Below are 25,228 nucleotides of genomic sequence, written 5' to 3'. Positions count from 1 at the left end.
TAAATTATTAGAACCATATATAATCTTATTATTGTATTTTTTTATTAGAGGTTATTTGATGTCATTCTCGTAGTCAATACATACCAAAAGTTAAAGAAAATGTAAATGACACTGTCAGTAAAGTGTCATTAACATTTAATGTATGTATTGATTATATTTGTGCATTCAATTTGAGTTGGTATTTTATTTTTGATCAGGCTGTGAGAGATCAACAGTGCCATCTAGTGGACGTAGCCTATCAGCGCATGTACGTGGTGCGAGTGTTTCTATGGTAACCAGATATCAACACGGTGTCAGTAGACTGCCAACTGACTGAAGCAAAGTGAACATTACGGTAGAAATGTCTCGGGCTCACGCAGAAAACGTGATAAAGAATATAATCAATGAGATAGTGCGGGAGTGTGCGGGGAGAGGACATGCGGTGACAGACACTTTAGTGGCTTTCATGGTGAGTAATGTAACTGTTCATTAGACACAATTATTTCTAGATGTCAAAGACTCAGTTTCAATGATAATAACCTGTCATAAGATAAAGAAGAAAACTAGTCATTTGTTCAACGTTTATTGATTGAAATGTTATTCCTCCTCTATGAACATGAGAGCTTTCTATAATGTTCTACTTTCTATTTGAACTGTTCTCAGGTGAAAGCTGTGGTTCTCGACCCAAGAAATGGCTTCAATGTGGACCGAACACTGACCAAACAGGATGTCCAGAAACTTGAAGAGGTAGGAAGTACTCCAGCAACAATACCATATTATACTATTATACTATTATACTATACTATTCATGATTATTTAATGATGAAATACAGTTAGATGATACACTGTTAAGATAAGATGAGTCTTTGAGAAATTCAAATTGACACAAGCAGTGTAGTGGGGGGGGGGGGGGAGTAGCAGCATAAGGGTGAAAGTGATAAGATGAATAAAATAAAATACTAAATACAGGAAATAATATCGCTGTGTAAATAAATATGCAATATATAAATGTGCAATATGCAGAAGTTCCTGTTATTATATACATGTGTGCAATGTTTCTGGCTGGGATTTCAAAGTAAAGTTCAGTGTTCCTGTAAGGACAACCTCAGTCTTTTTAGTGGTAGTGGGAGCTAGTGGGAGCTACTGGGAGCTGTGGTGTTGTACAGTCTGATGGCTGGATGAGTCTGTGGCTGAACTGGCTCCTGAGCTTAATCTTTTCCAAAACATCAAAGCCTTCTTCACACTGGAATCAAATTCTGATAGAAATATGCTAAATTCTGTATTTAATTATTTATCGTTTGTCTAAAAAAAAAAGTAGACATATTGAGTCAAAGACATTACTGGAGTAAGCCTATGAAGAGAAATCATTTGATTTGAAAGTGTAGCTCCATCCATGCTTAAAGCAACACTGTGTGACACTGAACCTCACATCTGTCTCCTCCTCTGTTCTTTTTCTTTCAGCTGTGTCTGGATAAACTGACAGAAAAGTGCAGCCCGTCCCTGGACACCATCAAGATGCAAGTGTATTTTGATATCAATTACACCTCTCGACGTAAGTGATAAACATTTCATTCATACTAATGTTTCTGGTGTTAAATAAGGATTTTGCAGGCTTCTTTTCTGCCATACTGAGCAAATCTGTTACATTAAAGCATAGAATGTTGCAGAGTTTTGATATTATGAATGTATAATATAGTTTATAAAATGTCAGATAATAGTTAGAGAAAAGCTCATCACAAGTTCTCAGAGGCCAAAGTGTCCTCTTCACTTGTCTTCTTGTATAGATTGCATATTCAGATTTTTAGTTTACAATGATAGAAAACAGAGGCAACCGCAAATTCTCACATTTCGGAAGCTGAAACAAAAGAATGTTTAGTATTTTTGCCTTAAATGATTATTACTCTCTCAGCACTACTTGTTTCCACTATTACATGACGTTTCTGCTTTGTGTGCCTGGTTAAGAATGGCTTAACAATACTGATAATATCATGTATCACTATATTGTTGATCATTATAATATTCAGGCTTCTGATCACAGGACTGTCATAAATAATGTTCTTCAACTAAACCCCATCAACACATATAGGTATATTATTAATATGACACATACTGTATGCTATAACATCTGTCATTTTTATCTGCATCATTAAACCTGAACTGACACTGAACTGTCCTACAGCTGTCCTCATGTAGCTATTTTAACTGCCTTAATGAAACCATATATACAGAAGACAGTAATAATATGAGTGTAATGACTGAGCAGGTGCTTTGTGTGTGCAGGTGAGTTCCTGGAGGAAATCCACCGTGTGCTGGAGTCCAGACTGAGCTCAGTGAGCAGAGAGATCACTGACAGCAGGGTGACATCACGGGACCAATTAGACGCTCTGTACCGTAAAATCATCAATTACATCCTGCTGCGCTCCGCCATGGGCTCACCTACTGACTCCAACACTGTGAAAGAGACGACAGGTAACACACACACACACACACACACACACACACACACAGGCTTCCTGGTTCTATAGTCACATCTGTGATCTGTACCATCAATCAGTCAAACTTTATTTATATAGCACCTTACATACAGGCTAGTGTGTAGTGCAAAGTGCTTTACAGTTGATCGACAAGCTGATAATTAGACAGAACAAGTGATAACATAAAGAAAAGGAATAAAAACAAAGAGAGAACAAAAATAAAGAATAAATTAAAAGGCAAAAATTGAGAGCAAGGCACGCAAGAGAAAATAAGGATGATATAAATGTTTAGAAAATGTCATAAAATAATTTAAAAAAATAAAAAAGTAATTAAATAAGTAAAATAAGAGAGTGCAAAATAAAGTTTATTAAAAGTTAGAGTAAAAACTAGGTTAAAAAGACAAAAGAAAAGTTAATGAAATAAAAGAGATACAAGTTTAATAAAAGCTAGACTAAAACTAGTCTAAGAAGAGATTAAAAGACAAAAGAAACATGAATAAAATTGATAAGAAGTTTATCAAACTTAGGTATTGATAGTGAAATAGTGTAAAAAATAAAGTAGAAAGAAATGTTTAACACATCAAAACAAATACAATAAAATAGAAAAAAAAGACTATAAAGAATTCTTAATCAAAAGCCAGAAATATGGAAATGAACCAGTATACTAATGTTGAGAAAATGTCACTGCAGTAAAGTTTCCTTTCTACCTTTTCTAACATGCATGAACCCAAATTCACACTTTATCTGATGCACAAAACTATCATAGAGCAACAAAGAATGATTCATAATGAAATAGTCCTGTATACTTTCAGAAGGACAATCTTGAGTTCACATTCACTAGTATTTGAACAAGTGAAGTTGATTTCTTCCTCTTTGCTTGTATCAGCTGGCCTGCAGAGCATCTTCCCTGCGTCTGAGCTGGGAGCCTTCATGGTGCTCTTAAAGAGAGACAAGGAGCAGCAGCTCAATGAGCTCACTATGATCGTCACAGGAATCAGACTGTTCAACAAAGCCAGCGGCAAAGCAGAAGAAGAGATCCACCTCAATGAACTAAGTACAGTACACCAGCCTAAAAAACATTCTCTACACAGCATCAGTCTTTATCTGTCTTCACTAATGATCAGTTCTGGTTTTCATTCTCCCTGCAGTGCCTCCGGTTCTTCATCAAGTTCTTCCAGTCACCAGTAAAAGCATAGAGAGTGAGCTGAGTGTGTCACAGAGTTTAGTGTGGAAGTACACCGCTCTGCTGGAGAAGCTGACCCAACCTGAGCATCAGTCTGCACAGTGTGAAGTCCCACTGGTGCTGCTCAAACAGGCTCTGTACAACACCAGGCAGCATGAAGCTTTCCTCAAAATATTACAGGTGTGTGTGTGTGTGTGTGTGTGTGTGTGTGTGTGTGTGTGTGTGTGTGTGTGTGTGTGTGTGTGTGTGTGTGTGTGTGTGTGTGTGTGTGTGTGTGTGTGTGTGTGTATGTGTGTGTGTGTGTGTGCGCGCTTCTGTCATAAATAGATAGTCATCAGTGTAAACACTTGTATAGCTTCTAATCAGCCTGTTTACTCACACTTCTCTTTAGCTGTGTATCAGGTAAAAGAATGCAGGAGGATAAAAGTACTAACAGTGTTTTTCCTCTTCATCACCAGGCTGATGCTCGTTTATGTGCCAAGCACGTTGACATCCTGCAGACTGAGCTGTCATCACACATGAAGCTGCTGAAAGAAACTGTCAAGTCAAAGTCAGCTGTGCCCACTACTAAAGTTTTTGTAAGTGTTTTCATCATTATCACGTAATTATTACTGTTGCTAAAATATATGGGTCAATGATGGTTCTTTGTGTCCATGTGGTTTAGTCAAATTTAAAAGGGTTAATGTGCAAAAATAAATAATAAATTAAGTTTAACACATTCTTTTTTTGTGGATCCAGCATCAAATTTCTGCTTTTAATCCATTTAGAGAGAATATATTAGAGGATTATGGTAAAAATGTCTAAGTGGTGTAACCATAAAAACTTTGTACCAAATAATTCAACTTGCTTAAAAACAGTAAATAGTCAATAAAACACCATATCAACTAGTTTGGCATGATCTTACATTATATATATTATATATTACATTTCATCTGGAGAATCATGGAGATCAGGAAACATTTACATTTTATTTTTAATAGAAGTCATTATTAGTATAAGTCCACTTAAATACATTGAAAGTGGATAAAATATGTAATATCTATTATTGTTTTGTGGTTACATCATTTGACATTTTCAGCAGCATTCAGTCTTATTTTTAGTAAAAAATGTTGCAAATGTCATTTCAAATGACAAAAATACTAAATGTACATTTTAACAAACCTGATTTTGAATTGCTCATCTTGCCGACCCATTACGGACACTATGACGAGATTTATCTTGCTACTTCTCAGGACTGTCTAGTCTAAAGGCCTGCAGAATAATACACTTTTATTTATATAGCAGCTTTCTGAACAATATTACAAAGTGATTAACAAGAGGAAATAAAACCAAAGATACTAAAAATAAAGCAACGAGGAGCTCAGAGATAAAGACAGAGTTACACACATAACTATACCATAATATAGTATATGATGCATAAAATAATAATAAAAAATCATAAAGTAAAAGCAATAAAGGAATGATATCAGTTATGGTCATGTGTGTGTTCCAAATAAACAGAAAAGTATTTTTGCAACATTTTTCTTTCTTTCTTTTCTCATACAGTATGTTCTGTCCATCATGGGGCACATTCATCTCTATCTGTATGAAATGTGTTGATTTAAAAAGAACAGGTATTGATCTTGGTGTGTTCCTGTTCTTTCTACATCCTCGTTTTGTCATTCCTCTCGTCCTTTTTTCAGCCGCTCTTCAAGACTCTGTCCCAGCTGTGGTGTGGACTTCAGGATGAGGCCGAGCTGCTGAAGATCCTCAGCAATATCACGCTCAACCTGCAGCGCTTCCTCTCCTCTCAGGCTACCATCTTCTCTGAAGCTTATTTAAACGGCCTGCTGGAGGCGACGGAGGTGAAGACGGACAAACAGAGAATGAGCGAGTCTCCAGGTGACATCACCAACACTGATTCATCATGCAGAAGTCTGAAGATTGTTTTGAAGCATTAAGTGCAGGTGTCATTATATCTTACAGATGAGCGTATTGATCCAGCTGAGATGGAATCACAGGAGTGGTTCCTCCCTGAAACAACAGCTAACTTCACTGAGCTGCCGCTGCAGTATAATGGAGTCTGTGGATACACACTTGTTAACACAGATGGGCTTCTACTTCCAGGTATAGGTTTAAGATGCTCTGTGATATCTCACCTGGTATGTAGATGATTGGGTTTGTAATTTATGGTAATTTATTACATTTGATTACTTTCTGATGACTTTTCTAATGTTCTAACCATGTTTTCAGCTGTTAGGGTAAATGTTCCCATTAAGCACCAAAATCTAAGTTGAGGTGTTTTTCATGGATACTGACATGATTTATAAGAGAGATCATTTCTTATAAAGCAACATTTATCTCTTATTGTAAAATGTATTCATTAGTTCATGTAGATTTTAGAATATAAAATAAAGATATTTCATGAATAAAGTGGGTTTAATTGGTACTATGACTCCATTGAAGTCCATGTGTGCTCCACATGTGATGTATTTACTAAATATAAAAAATATTGATTTCAAAGAATTAAAAACAGCAATATATGTATTCAGTAACATGTTAAACATTAGAAAATAAGGAAAAAACCCTCCTGAGTAAAATCTTAAAGGTTGATGTAACCTCCTTTATAATCATCAACATTTTCATAAGTAAAGTCGATTACACTTACATTTATTTTGTAATTAAATAACATAACACTGTTACAAGTAACTAGATACTCCCCAACACTGTTTATTATTATATATAAGTATTATTATAATCGTACATAGGTGTAGCAGCTCCTTAGAGCATTTAAATGATTATACCTAACTGATGCTTCAATTTCATCCAGTAATGTTGCTGAAATAAGATGCAAACATTACTTTAATGAGTGAAATGAATGAATAAGTAACTTCTGAGCTTGAAAAGTGTTGCCAAATGACAGGTTTACATATATATAATTCCCACACGTCTACCTTTGATTTTTTTTAATCTGTTTTTAATGTCATAATCTCTCCAATCATGTAATTTTTCTCAATATACCCATTTTATTTTGAAGAATACAATTCAAAAATGATCCTTAATGCAGGTTGTTGTGATTCTTTTAAACCACAAATGTAAAGATATTAAGAAGTCTGGTATATTTGGTGTTTCTCATGCAGGTAATCCACACATCGGAGTGCTGAAACACAACCAGAAGCTTTATGTTTTCAGCTCCAAAGAAGCTGCTTTGAAATTTGCCTCCAGTCCAGATGACTTCATAAGAGATGTGGCAGAGAAAGCCAAACGCTCCCCTGAACTCATCCAACTCCTCAAACTCCACCAGCAGTTCTCCAGCGTCACTCCGTACTCTGAGGTCAGTCCTCAGTTATAAAGGCCTCCAATTTACCAGAGAAATTGCATTTTATTTTTGGATACCTCTTGTTTAGTAGGTGTGTGTGTGTGTGTGTGTGTGTGTGTGTGTGTGTGTGTGTGTGTGTGTGTGTGTGTGTGTGTGTGTGTGTGTGTGTGTGTGTGTACAGTCCAGAATAATAACAGTGTGACATACAACAATGCACAAAGCTCTCCTTCCACTTGTACCACAGTTTAGGAGTTGCATCCAAATTTAACCCTCCTGTTGACCTCGAGTCAAGGAAGGAAGGGAGGGAGGAAGAAGGGAGAAAGGAAAATAGGAAGGGGGAAGGAAGGAAAGAAGGAAGGGAAGAAGGTAGGGGGGAGGAAAGAAAGAGAGAAGGAGGAAGGAAAGAAGGAGGGAGGGAGGACAGAAGAAAGGAGGATGGTGGAAGGAAAGAAGGAAGGGAGGAAAGAGAGAGGAAGGAAAGAAAGAGAGAAGGAGGGAAGGAGGAAGGACAGATGGAAGGAAGGAAGGGAGGAAAGAAGGAACAGTCAAAACAGACGGAGTCAATTTGACCTGGAGGACGACACAAAGCTTAATTGTCAGCTTGTGGGGTTTTTTTTTTGCAGATGCAGTCAGGAGAGAGTTTACTGGTGAAGCCCATTACAAAGTGTGACAGCGGCACACAGACAGACATCCACCCACTGGAGACAAACATGGTCAAATCATACGAGTGGAATGAATGGGAGCTGCGAAAAAAAGCCATCAAACTGGTAAGATACAGTCAATCGTGAGTCCAACCACAGTAATTACGGTAATTACGCATTCATCATATTTCAAAAATATTCTAGGCTGATCTTCGGACCAAAGTGACACACTCGACGCAGACGGGACTGAGTCACATGAGGCGGGAAAATGTCACTCAGACGTGGCCCCCCAAGGATGCAGGTAGCCAGTGTAAGAGAGACGGTGAGAGTAACGTCCCCAAACCTCAGATCTACCTGGCAGGTCTGAGAGGACAAAGAGACGGAGATGTGGTGAAGACAAACCTGACCAGATCTGTGGATGAATAAAAGTAAAGCAGATGTAAAACACATGTTATGGTTTTTTACATATCTGACACATCTGTATGCTTATTACAAAATAAAGTGCAGACTGGGTGAATTAGTGATGAAAAAACCCTAATGCATATATCATATATAAGCAAAAGCATAATCCATGATGATGAATATACAGTAAAATAGAAATGCATGGCAGAAGTAGCATATTGTCAATATTTTAGAGACACCACAAAATCTCAGGGGAGCTGATGTCTCATTAAGAGGAACCGGGGGGGGGGGGGGGGGGGGCTTGTATGTATTATATGTTGTCTTTTAAATACATGTACAGTACATAAATAGGGTTAGGGTTAGGGTTAGAGAGACATTTCTAAAAAAAAATCATGTAAGACATTGAGCTCAATATGTTTTCATGAGGAACACAGTAACATTACCCCCGACACATACACATACACTCACTGGACTCTTCATTAGCTACACCTATGTAATCTAATTCAATCCAATAAAACAGCTCTGCTTTAAATTCTACATTTATGAAGTTTATACATTTTCAGTTTTTTTTTAACATTGTCAGGGAAGGTGATAATTCTACTTTATGTTTATTATTAAAGTCATAATAGTCTCTCTAAGATCACATCGTACAGTCATCATTTGTAAATGGAAGTGAGTTTCCATTCCTTGTGCCTTTTCACTTCACTTTTCAGTGCAACTACATGGACTCATGAGAAAAACAGCTGCTTCTCACAGGCTTTAAAACAGAGCAAGAAGTGTTTTCTATCATTTTGTGGTCCTCTTGACTCTGTTACGTCTCTATCTGATGTCACCTAAAGAAACCATGTGGTTTTTTGTTTTTTTGGATGTGAATCCCTCTTAGCTTTATTGAACTCATGTGATTTAGTATTGCACTTTGATAAAGCCAGGTGACTCAAAAGACAGATTTAAAAGAAATCACTGAATCAAAGCAGCAGAGACCAAGATCGACTACTTCTAGTCCGTAGTGACATCATCAAGGTTGTTTTCTCAGACTTGACAAAGCTTCTCCAGAGTCACAGCAGACATTATACAACTGTTACACCCAGACAAGTAATAGTGAACCTGCACGTTTATATGTGTAAGTTCATGAGTGTTCCTTCATTTGGCAATCCTCACAAACAAATAGTGTTTAAACAGTGTGTGTGCAGTGTGTTGTGTGTGTGTGTGTGTGTGTGTGTGTGTGTGTGTGTGTGTGTGTGTGTGGGCTATTTTAAAGAGAGGCTGTTTCAAATTTAGCTTCTGGCACTGGTGACACAGTTTACTGTAACTTGATAGTGAGACTGCAGGGAGCTGGTTATGACAGGAGACACACAGTCACACTGTTACCACCAGTGTTCATTATTCTAAAACAATATATAATAATAATAAATAAGTGAAGGAGATGTCGAGCGGAGCAGAGGTGCTGGTGGAGCTGAAACAGAGAGCTGTGTGCTGTATAGATGAAGCCAAAGCAAAGCTGCACAGCCTCAGTAAGGACATATGGAGCTGTCCCGAGCTGGCTTATGAGGAGAGGAAGTCTCATGACAGACTGGTAGACTTCTTCAGGCAGGAGGAAGGCTGGAAGGTGGACGCTCACTTCAAACTTGACACTGCGTTTCGAGCCACTTGGAGAGCTGAAGGAGGAGGAAGAGGAGGAGATGTGGTCAACGTGGGTTTCCTGTGCGAGTACGACGCCCTGCCTGGTATTGGACACGCATGTGGACACAACCTGATAGCTGAGGTTGGAGCTGCTGCTGCTCTGGGACTCAAGGCTGTGCTGGAGAACATGTGCAGACTCCCTGTTAGGGTGCAGGTAGGACAGATGCACCACATGTGGAGGAGTTGACCAAATTTGGAAGTTTATTTTCATATCTGGACAGCTGTGTTTGGCTTAAAAGTAACCCTGAAAATGATAGTGTCTTTTTAACTCTTATACTGTTCAGGGTCTAATTTAAATAAGAGAGAAGAAAAAAACATTGAAAACATTTGTTTTAGCCAGAAATTTGCCAGCTTATCTTCATGTGATATATATATAAAAAATGGAATTATTTTACAACTTTCCAAAAATGTTTTGGTGCAGCTGATACACAAAATTACACACACAATTATGTATGGAGACTAATTATGAGGGGATACTGAGAAAAGACCGTAAGCATTAAGGGAGCTCTGGTCAAATATTTTACTATGAGTAATTACAGTTCAGTCCACTGAGTTGTGCTGGAGGACAACCAAAAAGGTCAATAACTTATTGACCTTTTTGGTTGTCCTCCAGCACAATTACACACCATGAATTTAAAATACCAACTTTTCGGAGGATATGGGGATTATGGCCCTTTTATAAGTCCCCTGATTTAAGGATTTCTCCCAATTTTAAGCTTCAATAATTAAAAATAAACTGAAATAAAGTTAGATTTGTCAACCTTTGGTGTCATACCACTCCAGTTAGCAATATATATGGGTCAAATGGACGTGTGATGTGAAAGTGATGAGGCCAAAGAGAATTAATGCCCTTCACTTCCCCTATGATCAACCATTTTTGAGCCTTGTAAACTAAGAAGACAGCTGTTTACAGTGAACTAGCGCTGTTACACCCAGTGAGGTCATCACCTGCTTCAGCACCAAACAACACACACATAAAGTTACATAATCATGTTGCTCTGTGCCTGCTGGATGCAGAAATAAGAAAACTTTAAAGTCTGTGTAAAGTAAGAATAAATATGTGTTCTGAGTTTGACATACCACAGAAAAGTGTGTTGTTAACCACCCTGCCAAATTTGAATGATTAAAAAAATCGCTTCAAAGTTGTATAAAAATCAGCCTCTTTCTCTGCTTCCAAGCGCTGTGGAATTTGCTGAAACCCCGCCCCCTACCAAGTGTCACCTGTCAATCAAAGTCACAACCTCTACCAGAAACATGGAGGCTATGTATGAGAGCTTTCTGCTGCTAGCTTGGCGGTTAGCTCAGTGGCTAACTCAGCGGCTAGCTCGGCGGCTAACTGTAGACTGTAGTAGTAGTGTGCGCTGAATATATTTATACCTCTACAGCAGCAGGGGAGGGTTTATGCTAACACATCAGTGAATTTCAGACCCCCCCTCTAAATCCTGAACACAGAAATCTTGAAACAGTTTGTGAAGCCTAGCTCCACAATTCAAATCTAAATGGTTGAAATACTTTTCACACCTTTTTTTAGAACTACATTTATGACCTATTTAATGTGTTTAGAAGAAAATGTCTGAATTCACTTTACACGGTCTTTAATGGTGATAAAATGTCAAATATTGTGTTTTTTTTAGCTTGTCCCACTGCACCCAAGTGACCCAAACAATGCAATGAAAAGGATTATGTTTTCTGTATTAAGGTGAGTGCTATATGCAACAGCTGAACGTCATGCATTATTCCACAGGTGACGGTGCTGGGGACCCCAGCTGAGGAAGATGGTGGAGGTAAAATTGACATGTTGAGGGAGGGAGCGTTTGAAGGCCTGGATTTGGTGTTCATGGCTCACCCATCAAAGGAAGATGCCACTTACTTGCCATGTGTGGCTGAGCATGAGTAAGCTTTATTAGACTGCACATTCATGTTCTGTTTTTATGTGTGATGCATAGCTATAGTGTGTCATGTGTTTTTCCAGTGTAACTATAAAGTACCATGGTAAGACGTCTCACGCCTCAGCCTACCCCTGGGAGGGAATCAATGCGTTGGATGCAGCCGTGCTGTGCTACAACAACCTGTCTGTGCTCAGACAACAGATGAAGCCAGACTGGAGAGTTCATGGTGAAACCACTGATGCACCTCTATACTCAACATGTTGCTCTGAGGAGTTTTAGTAAGCTGTAATTAAACCCACACTGTGTTGGTGCAGGTATCATAAAGCACGGTGGAGACAAACCAAACATCATCCCTGCCTACACTGAGCTGGAGTACTATCTGAGAACCCCCTCACGAGATGAACTTCCTGTCCTTAAGGCCAAAGCTGAGATGTGTTTCAGATCAGCTGCTATGGCAACTGGCTGTGAGGTAGGAAAGAAGGATCAGGAAGCACACAGCTACTAATAGAAGTTACCAAACTAAAGTTGGACATTTTCATATCTACACACTTTTTGTATATATTCTGTAGTTTGAATAAAGAAAAAAAAGTGACTTATTTACAAACATTTGAAAAAAAAAGTTAATTTAAGTGCTTATTTCCCAGCTCTACCAAACATTTAACCCTTACATACTGCCCATATTCTGACTCATAATTCATCTCTACACCAATTCACATTCATAAATTCCCCATCAGTCATTAATAAACGTTGGAATAATCCTTAATGAAGCTGTCAGAGAGTAGAAAGAGTATATTCTATTAATTTAAAGACATTCACAATCATTATTTTATGATTCAATATAATATATATGTTGTATGAAGAATACAACATGTTTGACTAATGACTTAATTTGTATGTAAAATTGTGTATCAGTTGCACAGAAATACAAAAAAAGCTGCATTTTATTTGTAAGTCCAGCTAATGAAAATGTGTAAAGTTGTTTATACAGCTCTCAGATGTAAGAATTGGTCAAATTTGAACAGTATGTAAGGGTTAAAAAGTAATCAATACACTAACTCCTTTTCAGGTTGAAGTTCAGTTTGCAAGAAATCAGTTTGACAACATGCTTCGCAACGCTGCATTAGAGGAGCTGTACGAGAGGAATGGCAAAGCTCTGGGGATGAGCTTCACTGTAGATGAAGACGTTCTAAAGAATGAATCAGGTAAGTGTACGTGCTTCAGAGTAGTCAGTTTATCACAGAGCAGCTCAGAGGAGAAATGAAGAGGTGACATCATCGCAAACAAGCACACAGTTTTCACATCATGGTAAATTTACATCAAACTAGCTTTGGAAAAATTCTTGAACAGCTTCTACTTGCTTTTTCTATGACTTGTACACAGTTCTTAATGATGGATGCAGGCTGGTATCTGGGAATTCTGCTTATTTTATGCTTTTATGTCCCAAAACTGGGATGAGAAGATCAATATCCATCTTATGTCTGTGTGATAAGTACAGATTTGGAGTCAGCCTTACACTGCCCAAAGTAAAGACACATATCAGATTCATTTAAAGGGGATATATTGAGCTTATTGTGATTTTCCGTGGTTTTACTGTATATCCTGTTAAGAGGTCAGATATCTATGCTGAATGTAGTCAAAACTTGAGGTGAACGTATGAAGTCAGAAGTCAGGACTCAACTTGGTCTGAATGCTTTGTTTTTAAAGTTTTTTCTACCTTGACAATGAGTTGACATCAGTTGGTTGCACATGACAAGACGATAATCAGCCATTGGTTCTGTAGTCTTGGTTGCTATGGTTGTTGCTAAGTTTTTTTCATGTGTTGACATTGTCCACTCTCAGCTGGAGCTTAGTATTATCTGAATATTTCAAAATGTACCATGACTTTAAATCCAGAGATGAATCAGTGGTCTCTGCTCTGGTCACTTCTATTTTTCCTCATTATTTCCTGTCTGAGAAGCACTCAACATCACTCTACATCAAAGTCAAGCATCCCCACTTCTTACCAACATTACAGCATTGCAGTGATGTAACATTATTATCCAATGTGTTTTATGTGTCTCTACAGGCTCCACTGACTTTGGCAATGTAACGTTTGCTGTTCCTGGGATTCATCCATACTTCTACATCGGCTCTAATGCTCTGAACCACACTGAAGAATACTGCCATGCTGCTGGTGTGTACACAACTACCTCTACCTCTACTTCAGTATCAAACCTATGCTGATAATATGTGTTTCTATCTCTGATAGTGTGTGTGTGTGTGTGTGTGTGTGTGTGTGTGTGTGTGTGTGTGTGTGTGTGTGTGTGTGTGTGTGTGTGTGCGTGTGTGTGTGTGTGTGCGTGTGTGTGTGTGTGTGTGTGTGTGTGTCTGCTGCAGGTGATGACAGAGCTCAGTTCTACACACTGCGGACAGCCAAGGCTCTGGTCATGACGGCTCTGGATGTGCTGCTGTGTCCAGAGCTGCTGCAGAGGGTGAAGCAGGAGTTCACTGAGGCCAAACTGAAGCAGGACAGGAAGCTGACCGGAGCGCACACGGAGCAGTCTGCTAACAGCTGTTAATGCAGGTGGAGGAGCTGCTGAGCTTCCTGCACACTGACTGAACTGAACACACTGCAGCATCAAAGAGACTCATTCCTGTTATTAAATGCAGCTACCTCTGCTGCATTTGAGCCCTTTCTCTCACAGTGCTGAAGTGAAATGAAACTTATGTTAGATTGTACAGTAGTGTAGAGGATAGGCAGCTGTTGCTGGGAGCAACATTTATGCTGAATATGGGTAATCTGTAATGGATTATTTCATATCTAAAAGTCTCAAAAAGTTTTTTTGCCAGGAGCTTTTAAAAAGGGCGATTCTCACTGTGTAAAGCTAAATACAATCAGTAATACTTCTGTTAACTATAAGTTTTTATTTTGCAGGTTTAATGAAATTGATTCAGAGTTGAAGGAAACTGAGTTTTCAGTTTCACAAAGTCAGTTCAGCTTAACTCTGTGTAGGTTTTCATGCTCCATGGAAACACAGTGCTGTTATACTGATTTACATTTTATTTATTAGATACAATATGATAAAAGATGCATGATTAGATTTTGTGTTGAATAATCAACATATTATATTACTTTGTGATCCAGCCATCAGTACAGTGAAGACTGTAAGCTTCATTTAACTGGAGGTAATATGGAGTGTAAGTATTGTTTTAAGCTCTGATCATTATTGTCTTCAGGGGTCAGTATCACATCTTCTTTTCTCTATGAATCACATGTTTAGATATTATCAAACACATTTCCTGAAAATATTACTGTTCTGTTCTCTTCTCATACTAACATTCAACTGACACATTTCTCTGTTGATGAACTTATTATTTCAATCAAAGTGTGTGTGAGTTCTCAGTCTTGTAATAATGTTTTTTCGTCTGTAAACATGCTGTAGATGATCATGGAGGTCTCTACACAGTGATGAGGACACATTCACAAGCTCTTCAAACGTTATTCAACTGTTAGATGAAAGTTATGTTATTACATAGCTGCCCCCCCCCTCCAGCTTTACATCACTGATATTGTTTTGTTGTGTGTTTTATTTCACTGCTTCATTTAGCTGCTGTCGTCCTCAATGACTCTTACTATGTTCAGTTCAAAAAGATTATTTACAACCAGTGTTTTTTTTAATTTTTTTAAAGTTGCAAGGACAGGAAAGAAAAAGAAAAGAAAATGACAAGACAAAGGAAGCCACTCATTATTATTATGATTATTAATATTATCACTATTATTATTATTGTTATTATTATTATTATTATCATTATTATTATTACAACAATATACTATTTATCTCATATATATATACTCTATCTTTTGGCGTGGCAGCAATATGTTTCCATAGCCAGGTAGTGTGTGTCTGGCTCGGTGTTACAGTGCTGGTAGAGTATTTCTATTTGGCTTCAGCTGCAGGTTCTGTTTTAGAGTCTGCTTTGCTGAGCTGCTGCAGAGTGCAGCCCGTCCTGATCCAACAGCAGGACAGGCCTAGTATAAGGCTGCACACTTCAGACTTACTCCTATAAGGAAGCTTTGAAGTTAAACTTTCATAGGTGGTGGTAGGAAATAGCAGTTTTCAATCAAAGTATCTATATGACTTATGACATTTTTGATGAGAATGAACTAAATGTTCCTTGTTCTTGACTGTTGCAGGCAGAGCTACCTAGTGTGGAGATGAAGGTCATGCTGCAAAACCAGTAATATTTATATTAAAGCACTTAATACTGTGGTGATAAAATACTGTGGTGATTATCAAACCCTGAGCATAGCAGCGACCAGTTCCTGCTTTAAAGGGGCTATATGCGAAATACAGCTTTATTAGCTTTCAGGAATTTTATTTTTGCTATGTAAACAACTAATGGTGTATTTACATCTGGAGTAGAGAGTCACGTGACACGCCCTCTGTGTGTGTTGTTCTGGAGCCTCTGTTTTGGAAGCCATGCCGGCAGCACGTTCATGTTAGTGCATGTTGTCTCTACCCGATGTGAGTCGCTACCCAATTTGAGTCTGACATGTGCTGTAGCGTCCCCCATCGTCCGCTATCTTGGACAGCTACTTATGGCAAACCACTTGGACAAACTACTGTTATATGTTGGATAGATTCAAAGATGTTTCAGCAGTTGGATGCGAGTCTGCACAAAGTATAGAAACAATAGAAGTTCAACACAAGTTTGTACATCTGTATGTAACTGGGAAAGTATTAATACACGAGCCGTTGTTTGCGCATGCGCAGTGTCGATACCCGATCTGAGTCCGACCGAACGGCCAATGTGAGTCGTGCATGCGCAGTTTTTTTAAATATGAACTTTATTGATGTGACTGAGACTTTTTTCTTTTTACTTAGACTTTTTTTTTTTTTAAGCCCTTAAAGGAAATATGTATGAGTATTAATGTGAAAAATACACAGACACACAAACTTTCCTCAGGTCACGTGTGTCATGACCATAGACTGTATAAATGTAAAGACTGACAGCTCCACACTCCCTCTGCTGGAGTCCTGCAGTAACTACACAACACTACTGCTGCTGTTAGATTAACATTATACACATAAAACATGAGGAAACACAGAAATAACTCTTCACTATGGAAGCACATCTGCACCTTTATTCAAATAGCAATGCATTTTGCAAAATGGCAATTCAATCTTCGATTTTGTAATACAATTTGCCAATTCACAATTCAATATGCAAAGTGATCTTCAATACAGTTTTGATTATCTCAATGAAAATTAGGAATTAAGATTAAATTATATAAGGTATTTGCACCCTTATTCAAATGGCAATGCATTTTGAGTTATTATTTTGTATTTTCTTATTTCCATGTCTGATTTCCAGATATTTCCAAGATATGTATACTTAACCTATATGTTACTTTAACCTCTGAAAACTATTTATAACTAAACTATTTATATTTATAAACATTTATATATTTATACGATTGGTTTATTTTACTTATATTTATGTGTTTATACAATTGACTTATTTCGCGTATCGCGTTTTGAGTCTGGCGGCGTTTTTTCCGGTTTTTTCCAAGTGGCGTTGCCGTACATAACCGTCCAAGATGGCGGACGCTGGCGGACGTTACTGCGCATGTCAGACTCAAATCGGTGGTAGCGAAGGTAGCGACTCACATCGAGGTAGTGACCAGGCGGCGCAAATGGCCCGCCAATTAACGGTGTAACGAATTATTAAGTTATTATTTATGATAAATGATTGTTATATGTGTGATCAAGCAACCGAACCGGAAATGGAGCAAGGTATTGTTTGTTTTGTTGTATTTTATTAATTGTGTAAATATAATAATTTATGTTCAGTAATATTTGTTCTTTATTAGACTCATTTGTTGTTGAAGACAACGGTTAAATGCTAATGGTAGATTTTAAAACTCCCTCAGTCCTAAAATGAACATAATTTGTTCATGTGTTTAGATGGACAAGACGTGTTAGATTGTTAGAATGTGTTTGACACAGATTGGGTGATGCGGGACGTTTTCTTGGTATAACGTAATTATTAACCTATGCCTGAAAAGTGATGGGAAAGTTGTGAAATGTGTTAACAGTGGTGTAGTGATTTAAAAACAATGTTATTTTGGTTTGAGAGTATCAATTTCATGGAGTGAGTGTCGAAAATTAAAAAAAAAAAAACATTTTTCGTAACATGCATAGAATAGAATAGTTTGTAACCATGGAGATGATGGAACCGTTTAGAGGTCAGCACATCAGAACATGTGGGTGGAAAGCTGTGCTATGTAACATGGATTTGATATAAATATGTCTTCAGCATATACTATACATAGGTTTTAATTCACATAAGTATTGGTACTAAATGCATATTGATTAGTATATGCTGGTACTAAATGCATATTGATTAGTATATGCTGCTACTAAATGTATATTGATTAGTATATGCTGGTACTAAATGCATATTGATTAGTATATGCTGGTACTGAATGCATATTGATTAGTATATGCTGCTACTAAATGTATATTGATTAGTATATGCTGGTACTAAATGCATATTGATTAGTATATGCTGCTACTAAATGCATATTGATTAGTATATGCTGGTACTAAATGCATATTGATTAGTATATGCTGCTACTAAATGCATATTGATTAGTATATGCTGGTACTAAATGCATATTGATTAGTATATGCTGGTACTAAATGCATATTGATTAGTATATGCTGGTACTGAATGCATATTGATTAGTATATGCTGGTACTGAATGCATATTGATTAGTATATGCTGCTACTAAATGCATATTGATTAGTATATGCTGGTACTGAATGCATATTGATTAGTATATGCTGGTACTGAATGCATATTGATTAGTATATGCTGGTACTGAATGCATATTGATTAGTATATGCTGGTACTGAATGCATATTGATTAGTAATGGTAAAAGATATAAAAGTTTTATTTAAAAAACAAGATTTCTTGTTGATATGTTTGATGCTAACCATTTAATCATCTTAACCATTAACATGTTATTTTCTGTCAAAATAGATATCAGAGAAGAGGACGAGAATGAGGATCGTTGGAGCACGGTCTCAGAGGACTCTGAGGAAGATGCCTGCACTTCCTGCAGAAAGAGGGGCAGAGAGGACAGCCCTGAAGAGAGGACTGCCAAGAGGAGGAGAGGAAGGAGGGATGGTCCAGAAGAGGCGCCTGTCTTCACATCTGGCTCTGTCTCAAGAAAGAGGGGCAGAGAGGACAGCTCCGAGGAGAGTCCTGCTAAGAGGCACAGGTGTGATGATGACGATGACAGTTGGAGCACCTGCTCAGAGGATGAGGAAGAAGGCTGCGATGGCGAGGAGGAAGAAAACAGTACAAATTATGACGTCGGCCCTCCTATACCTATAGAAGATGTTATTCGCCTTGAATGGCCTTTTTTGTTGTTGATTTTATTATTGTTGGTACATAATGTAATACACCAGCCTTGGTATGTGGATCCTCTCCATCCCATACCACTTGGTGATGATGATGAAGGATGGAGCACAGACTTTAGCAGTGTGGAAGAGGACTGGAGCACGGTCTCAGAGGACTCTGAGGAAGATGCCTGCACTTCCTGCAGAAAGAGGGGCAGAGAGGACAGCTCGGAGGAGAGTCCTGCTAAAAGGCACAGGTGTAATGATGACGATGACCATTGGAGCACCTGCTCAGAGTATGAGGAAGAAGGCTGCATCTCCAGAAAAAGAAAGAGAGACGATGATGATCATGATGGTGAGGAGGAAGAAAACGCTAGACGTTATGACTGGCCCTCCTATAGAAGAGGTTATTCACCTTGAACATAGTTTTTTTCATTCTTTGATTACATTATTGTTTCTGTATAATGTTATAGTCAAACCTGTCAAACAGGTTTATTTAGAGTGTCCAGAGTAACAGAGAGAGTAATAAATAAATAGTCCTAACTAAATAAATGAATAGAACTAAATAAATAAATAAATAGGTCTAACTCTTTACACTGCGTTGTATGTTTATTGCCTTCCAGCCACCAAGTTTTCATTTGACAATGTAAAATAAATAGATGTAATACATGACAAACAGTTTTAAAGGCTTTGTTTTATTAAGTGGTCTATGAAACAAAGAAAAGTAAGTAAACTTGCAATGACACAATATTGATTATTAAATAATGAATAATAATGTATATTGATAATAACATTAATGAATAAATAATACATACATAAAAGGCTATATGAGAGCAGAACACTGCAGACCTGAATAATACACTCATAGTGTGAGGATCCACTGGTTTGTGTAAATGACTGACAATGATTGCTTGATGGTAATTTAACATGTGGCTTGTCCATTTCCTGTGCCCTTTTGTTTTGGATCTTTTATTTTGAGGGCTTTATGAGCATAACAGGAAGTGGACGCAAGGGTTGTCTTGTAGGCAGCAAAGGGCCCGCCAATTAACAGTGCTAATGAATTATTAGGTTATTATTTATGATAAATGATTGTTATATATGTGATCAAGCAACCTAACCAGAAATGGAGCAAGGTATGTTTTGTTTTGTTGTATTTTATGAATAGTGTAAATAGAATATATTTATGTTCAGTAATATTTGTTCTTTATTAGACTCATTTGTAACAGTTGAAGACAACGGTTAAATGTTAATGGTAGATGTTAGTGAATCTGAAAGGTAAGAAAACTCAATTCATTCTTTTTTTCTTATAATTTTCTTATAATATTGAAAAGCTCCCTCAGTCCGAGTTTTCATTATTTCGTAATTTCTTTCACATTTGTATACAGTTAATTAAAGAAGTCCATCATTTGCTTAACATTACAAACGATGTCTCTCCAAAACACAAATAATTACACGTTCAACTTTAAAAATAAGACTTGTTCTCATTATGATTGATTTTAAAATAGCCTACGTTTTTATTGGGAAATGAAATTTGCTTCTTGGTGGTTTATTGTCATGACTGCAGGAGAATATAACATATTATCTGATGTAACATCCGCTTTTGAAAGAGTTTTCTGCCAGCAAAGCATTTCCTAGTGTCCAAGTTTTTAATAACTTCACATAATCAGAATGACGTCAAAGTCGTGAAAATAGAAGGATGACGTCACAGGCCCTAAAAAAATCCACCAATTTATAACTTTGAAATAGGACTGGACTGGACCTGTTATAAACCCTGAACGTGTTGGAAGAAAAAACCTTGTTGGAAAACTACAACCCGGATCATATCTGCGCTACCTGATCTATCGCTAGAAAATCTATCTACTGGAAAAATGTCTTTCTGGGAAGAACACCTGCGCTTTAGAGGCCAACATTACCGTCATCTGAAAAGTAAGAAAACTCAATTCATGCTTTTTTTCTTATAATTTTCTTATAATATTGAAAAACTCCCTCAGTCCTAAAATGAACATAATTTGTTCATGTGTTTAGATGGACAAGACGTGTTAGATTGTTAGAATGTGTTTGACACAGATTGGGTGATGCGGGACGTTTTCTTGGTATAACGTAATTATTAACCTATGCCTGAAAAGTGATGGGAAAGTTGTGAAATGTGTTAACAGTGGTGTAGTGATTTAAAAACAATGTTATTTTGGTTTGAGAGTATCAATTTCATGGAGTGAGTGTCGAAAATTTAAAAAAAAACAAACATTTTTCGTACATGCATAGAATAGAATAGAATAGAATAGAATAGTTTGTAACCATGGAGATGATGGAACCGTTTAGAGGTCAGCACATCAGACCATGTGGGTGTAAAGCTGTGCTATGTAACATGGATTTGATATAAATATGTCTTCAGCATATACTATACATAGGTTTTAATTCACATAAGTATTGGTACTAAATGCATATTGATTAGTATATGCTGGTACTAAATGCATATTGATTAGTATATGCTGGTACTAAATGCATATTGATTAGTATATGCTGCTACTAAATGCATATTGATTAGTATATGCTGGTACTAAATGCATATTGATTAGTATATGCTGGTACTAAATGCATATTGATTAGTATATGCTGGTACTAAATGTATATTGATTAGTATATGCTGGTACTGAATGCATATTGATTAGTATATGCTGGTACTAAATGCATATTGATTAGTAATGGTAAAAGATATAAAAGTTTGATTTAAAAAACAAGATTTCTTGTTGATCTGTTTGATGCTAACCATTTAATCATCTTAACCATTAACATGTTATTTTCTGTCAAAATAGATATCAGAGAAGAGGACGAGAATGAGGATCGTTGGAGCACGGTCTCAGAGGACTCTGAGGAAGATGCTTGCACTTCCTGCAGAAAGAGGGGCAGAGAGGACAGCCCTGAAGAGAGGACTGCCAAGAGGAGGAGAGGAAGGTCGGATAGTCCAGAAGAGGCGCCTGTCTTCACATCTGGCTCTGTCTCAAGAAAGAGGGGCAGAGAGGACAGCTCCGAGGAGAGTCCTGCTAAGAGGCACAGGTGTGATGACAGTGATGACAGTTGGAGCACCTGCTCAGAGGATGAGGAAGAAGGCTGCGATGGCGATGACGAGGAGGAAGAAAACAATACAAATTATGAAGTCGGCCCTCCTATACCTATAGGAGAGGTTATCCGCCTTGAACAGCCTTTTTTGTTTGTGATTATATTATTGTTGGTACATAATGTCATACACCAGCCTTGGTATGTGGATTCTCTCCATCCCATACCACTTGGTGATGATAATGAAGGATGGAGCACAGACTCCAGCGGTGTGGAAGAGGACTGGAGCACGGTCTCAGAGGACTCTGAGGAAGATGCCTGCACTTCCTGCAGAAAGAGGGGCAGAGAGGACAGCTCTGAAGAGAGGCCTGCCAAGAGGAGGAGAGGAAGGAGGCATGGTCCAGAAGAGGCGCCTGTCACATCTGGCTCTGTCTCAAGAAAGAGGGGCAGAGAGGACAGCTCAGAGGAGAGTCCTGCTAAGAGGCACAGGTGTGATGACAGCGATGACAGTTGGAGCACCTGCTCAGAGGATGAGGAAGAAGGCTACGATGGCAATGACGAGGAGGAAGAAAACAATACGAATTATGACGTCGGCCCTCCTATACCTATAGGAGGTGTTATTCGCCTTGAACGGCCTTTTTTGTTTGTGATTATATTATTGTTTCCACATAATATAATACACCAGCCTTGGTATGTGGATCCTCTCCATCCCATACCACTTGATTTTTACGATGATGAAGGATGGAGCACAGACTCAGAGGGCTGGATCACGGTCTCCGATGACTCCAGCAGCGAGGAAGAAGAATATGAGGCTGCTAATAGGCTGAGGCGAGAACTATGAAGAGGCGTGAGGAGACAAGAAGTGTGTGTGTGTTGAGTGTGTGGTGAAGATTGACAGATTGACAACTTAGATATATATATAACTTCATTGTAAATGACTGAGAGTGGAAAGGTCATGAAAGGAAAAAGGAGAGAGGAGAGGTAGAAGAGAGGAGATGAAACAAGAAAAGAGAGCAATGCAGAGAGGACGGGGGGAAAGAATGGAGATGAGAACAGAGGAAAATATAAAAAAAAGAGAACAGAAAAGAAACACAACAACCGTGAAATTAAGGATCCGCTCCGGCACCCAAGCAACTGCAAATCATATAATGTTAGGAATGATGAGTGTGTATGTTAGGAATGATGAGTGTGTATGTTAGGAATGATGAGTGTGTATGTTAGGAAAGATGAGTGTGTATGTTAGGAATCATGAGTGTGTATGTTAGGAAAGATGAGTATGTGTGTCAGGAAAGGTCAGTATGTGTGTCAGGAAAGGTCAGTATGTGTGTTAGGAAAGGTCAGTATGTGTGTCAGGAAAGGTCAGTATGTGTGTCAGGAAAGGTCAGTATGTGTGTTAGGAAAGGTCAGTATGTGTGTTAGGAAAGGTCAGTATGTGTGTTAGGAAAGGTCAGTATGTGTGTTAGGAAAGGTCAGTATGTGTGTTAGGAAAGGTGAGTATGTGTGTTAGGAAAGATGAGTATGTATGTTAGGAAAGATGAGTATGTATGTTAGGAAAGGTCAGTATGTGTGTTAGGAAAGGTCAGTATGTGTGTTAGGAAAGGTCAGTATGTGTGTTAGGAAAGATGAGTATGTATGTTAAGAGTGGTGAGTATGCGTCTATGATCTTCCGATTACTAGACAACTTTAATCTTGAAATAAAAATGACCTTTACATTTAATATCAGTCTTATCCCTTTCGTTCATTCATTGATTTAATAAATAAACAATGACTCACCTTATTTTTTCTCAGTTTGAACGTTTTAATGAGTTTTAATGAGTTATCTTACTCACCACCAAAATAAAACCCAAGCTGCTCAATGTTTTCTATAAGTTAGTCTTAACAGTCTCATCAGCCTTGTTTGGTTAGTAACTAGTAAAGTATTCAACCTGCGTCTTTAGTGTTTCATCAACTGCTGTTGCCAGGAGACAAAAGTGAGGTTTGCTTCTTCATGTTCACATAGATCAGATTTCAAAATAAATATTTTGTCTGATGATATTACCAGTCCACTGGTTTCACTGATAATAATTATCCAAGCTAATTTAAGTTACTATATAATCAAGAAGTAGACTTTTTGTCAGTCTTTATGTGAATCCAGCTGTCAAACAGGTTTATTTAGAGTGTCCAGAGTAACAAAGAGAGTAATAAACAAATAGAACTAACTAAATAAATGAATAGAACTAAATAAATAAATAAATAGGTCTAACTCACTAATTAAATTCAAATAAATAAATAATACCCTGCAAACTGTGGATCACTCACATTATAAGCTCCAAAGAATACTTTGAGGGGAAACTAAAGACTAAAAGGATGTTGATAAAGTGAAATGATGAACAGGCTGCACAATAGTTTTGGTCCTTTCACAAATATAAAGTAAGAGTTTATGATGCAGCTCACCTGAACACAACATTTTCTGCAGTGTAAGAACTTTGTGTTCCATGTTAGTTTCAATGTGAATGAAAATCTTCTACATTCTGAATCAGTTCAACTCTGTTTGATAAGAAATGTGAAACCTCACAAGCAGGAGAAAGTTCAAAAAGAATGTTAAATGATGATAAAGTTATTGTCAGGCTTCATCCTGGCTGAGAGGGATCAATGTTGAGGCAGGAATCAACTCAACATGTGATGCTCTGAATGTCACAGTCACTGAGAACATTGATATATGACTCACATTATTATTAGTCAAATATTACAATCAGTTCCTCAGTGATAACATTAAGTCAAAGTATGTTTATTGCCTTCCAGCCACCAAGTTTTCATTTGACAATGTAAAATAAATAGATGTAACATGACAAACAGTTTTAAAGGCTTTGTTTTATTAAGTGGTCTATGAAACAAAGAAAAGTAAGTAAACTTGCAATGACACAATATTGATTATTAAATAATGAATAATAATGTATATTGATAATAACATTAACATTACAATGTGGTGCAGCCTTATCTTAAGAGACACAGACACAACCAATGACAAGTTGGAATGATGGTTGTTGATGTCAAACTGTGTCTTCTCAATGTGTTCCCCAACAGAAACACATCCTCCGCTCCAATCTCCTCCCGGACCATGTCGACACCTTTGGAGCTTGCTTTGTTGAAGCTTGGCGAATCACCCTCTCTGCAGCTCTCAGCACCTTCACTGTTCCTTGTGATGGAATCACTAGGCCACCGTGGTTTTTCAGGGCTAGAAGGTGGTAGCTCTCGT

The 25,228-nt window shown here is 37.7% G+C and overlaps 2 protein-coding genes across 2 annotated transcripts; both read left to right on the top strand.

Moving 5' to 3' along the window:
• Positions 1–340: 340 nt before the first annotated feature.
• cfap206 (cilia and flagella associated protein 206) lies at positions 341–8,001 on the top strand. Its single transcript, XM_053337135.1, has 12 exons — positions 341–448; positions 643–726; positions 1,441–1,531; positions 2,260–2,448; positions 3,340–3,507; positions 3,602–3,816; positions 4,095–4,214; positions 5,319–5,517; positions 5,602–5,742; positions 6,756–6,949; positions 7,558–7,701; positions 7,780–8,001. The coding sequence occupies exons 1-12, from the start codon at positions 341–343 to the stop codon at positions 7,999–8,001; spliced, it is 1,875 nt and encodes a 624-aa protein (XP_053193110.1).
• Positions 8,002–9,400: 1,399 nt separating this feature from the next.
• On the top strand, positions 9,401–14,175 carry LOC128377239 (xaa-Arg dipeptidase-like). Its single transcript, XM_053337157.1, has 7 exons — positions 9,401–9,811; positions 11,402–11,550; positions 11,630–11,772; positions 11,861–12,015; positions 12,613–12,748; positions 13,612–13,719; positions 13,923–14,175. The coding sequence occupies exons 1-7, from the start codon at positions 9,401–9,403 to the stop codon at positions 14,102–14,104; spliced, it is 1,284 nt and encodes a 427-aa protein (XP_053193132.1). The 3' UTR covers positions 14,105–14,175.
• Positions 14,176–25,228: the final 11,053 nt, after the last annotated feature.

The sequence above is a fragment of the Scomber japonicus genome, chromosome 17, assembly GCF_027409825.1.
Source record: "Scomber japonicus isolate fScoJap1 chromosome 17, fScoJap1.pri, whole genome shotgun sequence".
NCBI lineage: Eukaryota > Metazoa > Chordata > Actinopteri > Scombriformes > Scombridae > Scomber > Scomber japonicus.
Note: the sequence above shows the minus strand (reverse complement) of the source record. Positions and strands in the feature narration are given on the sequence as shown.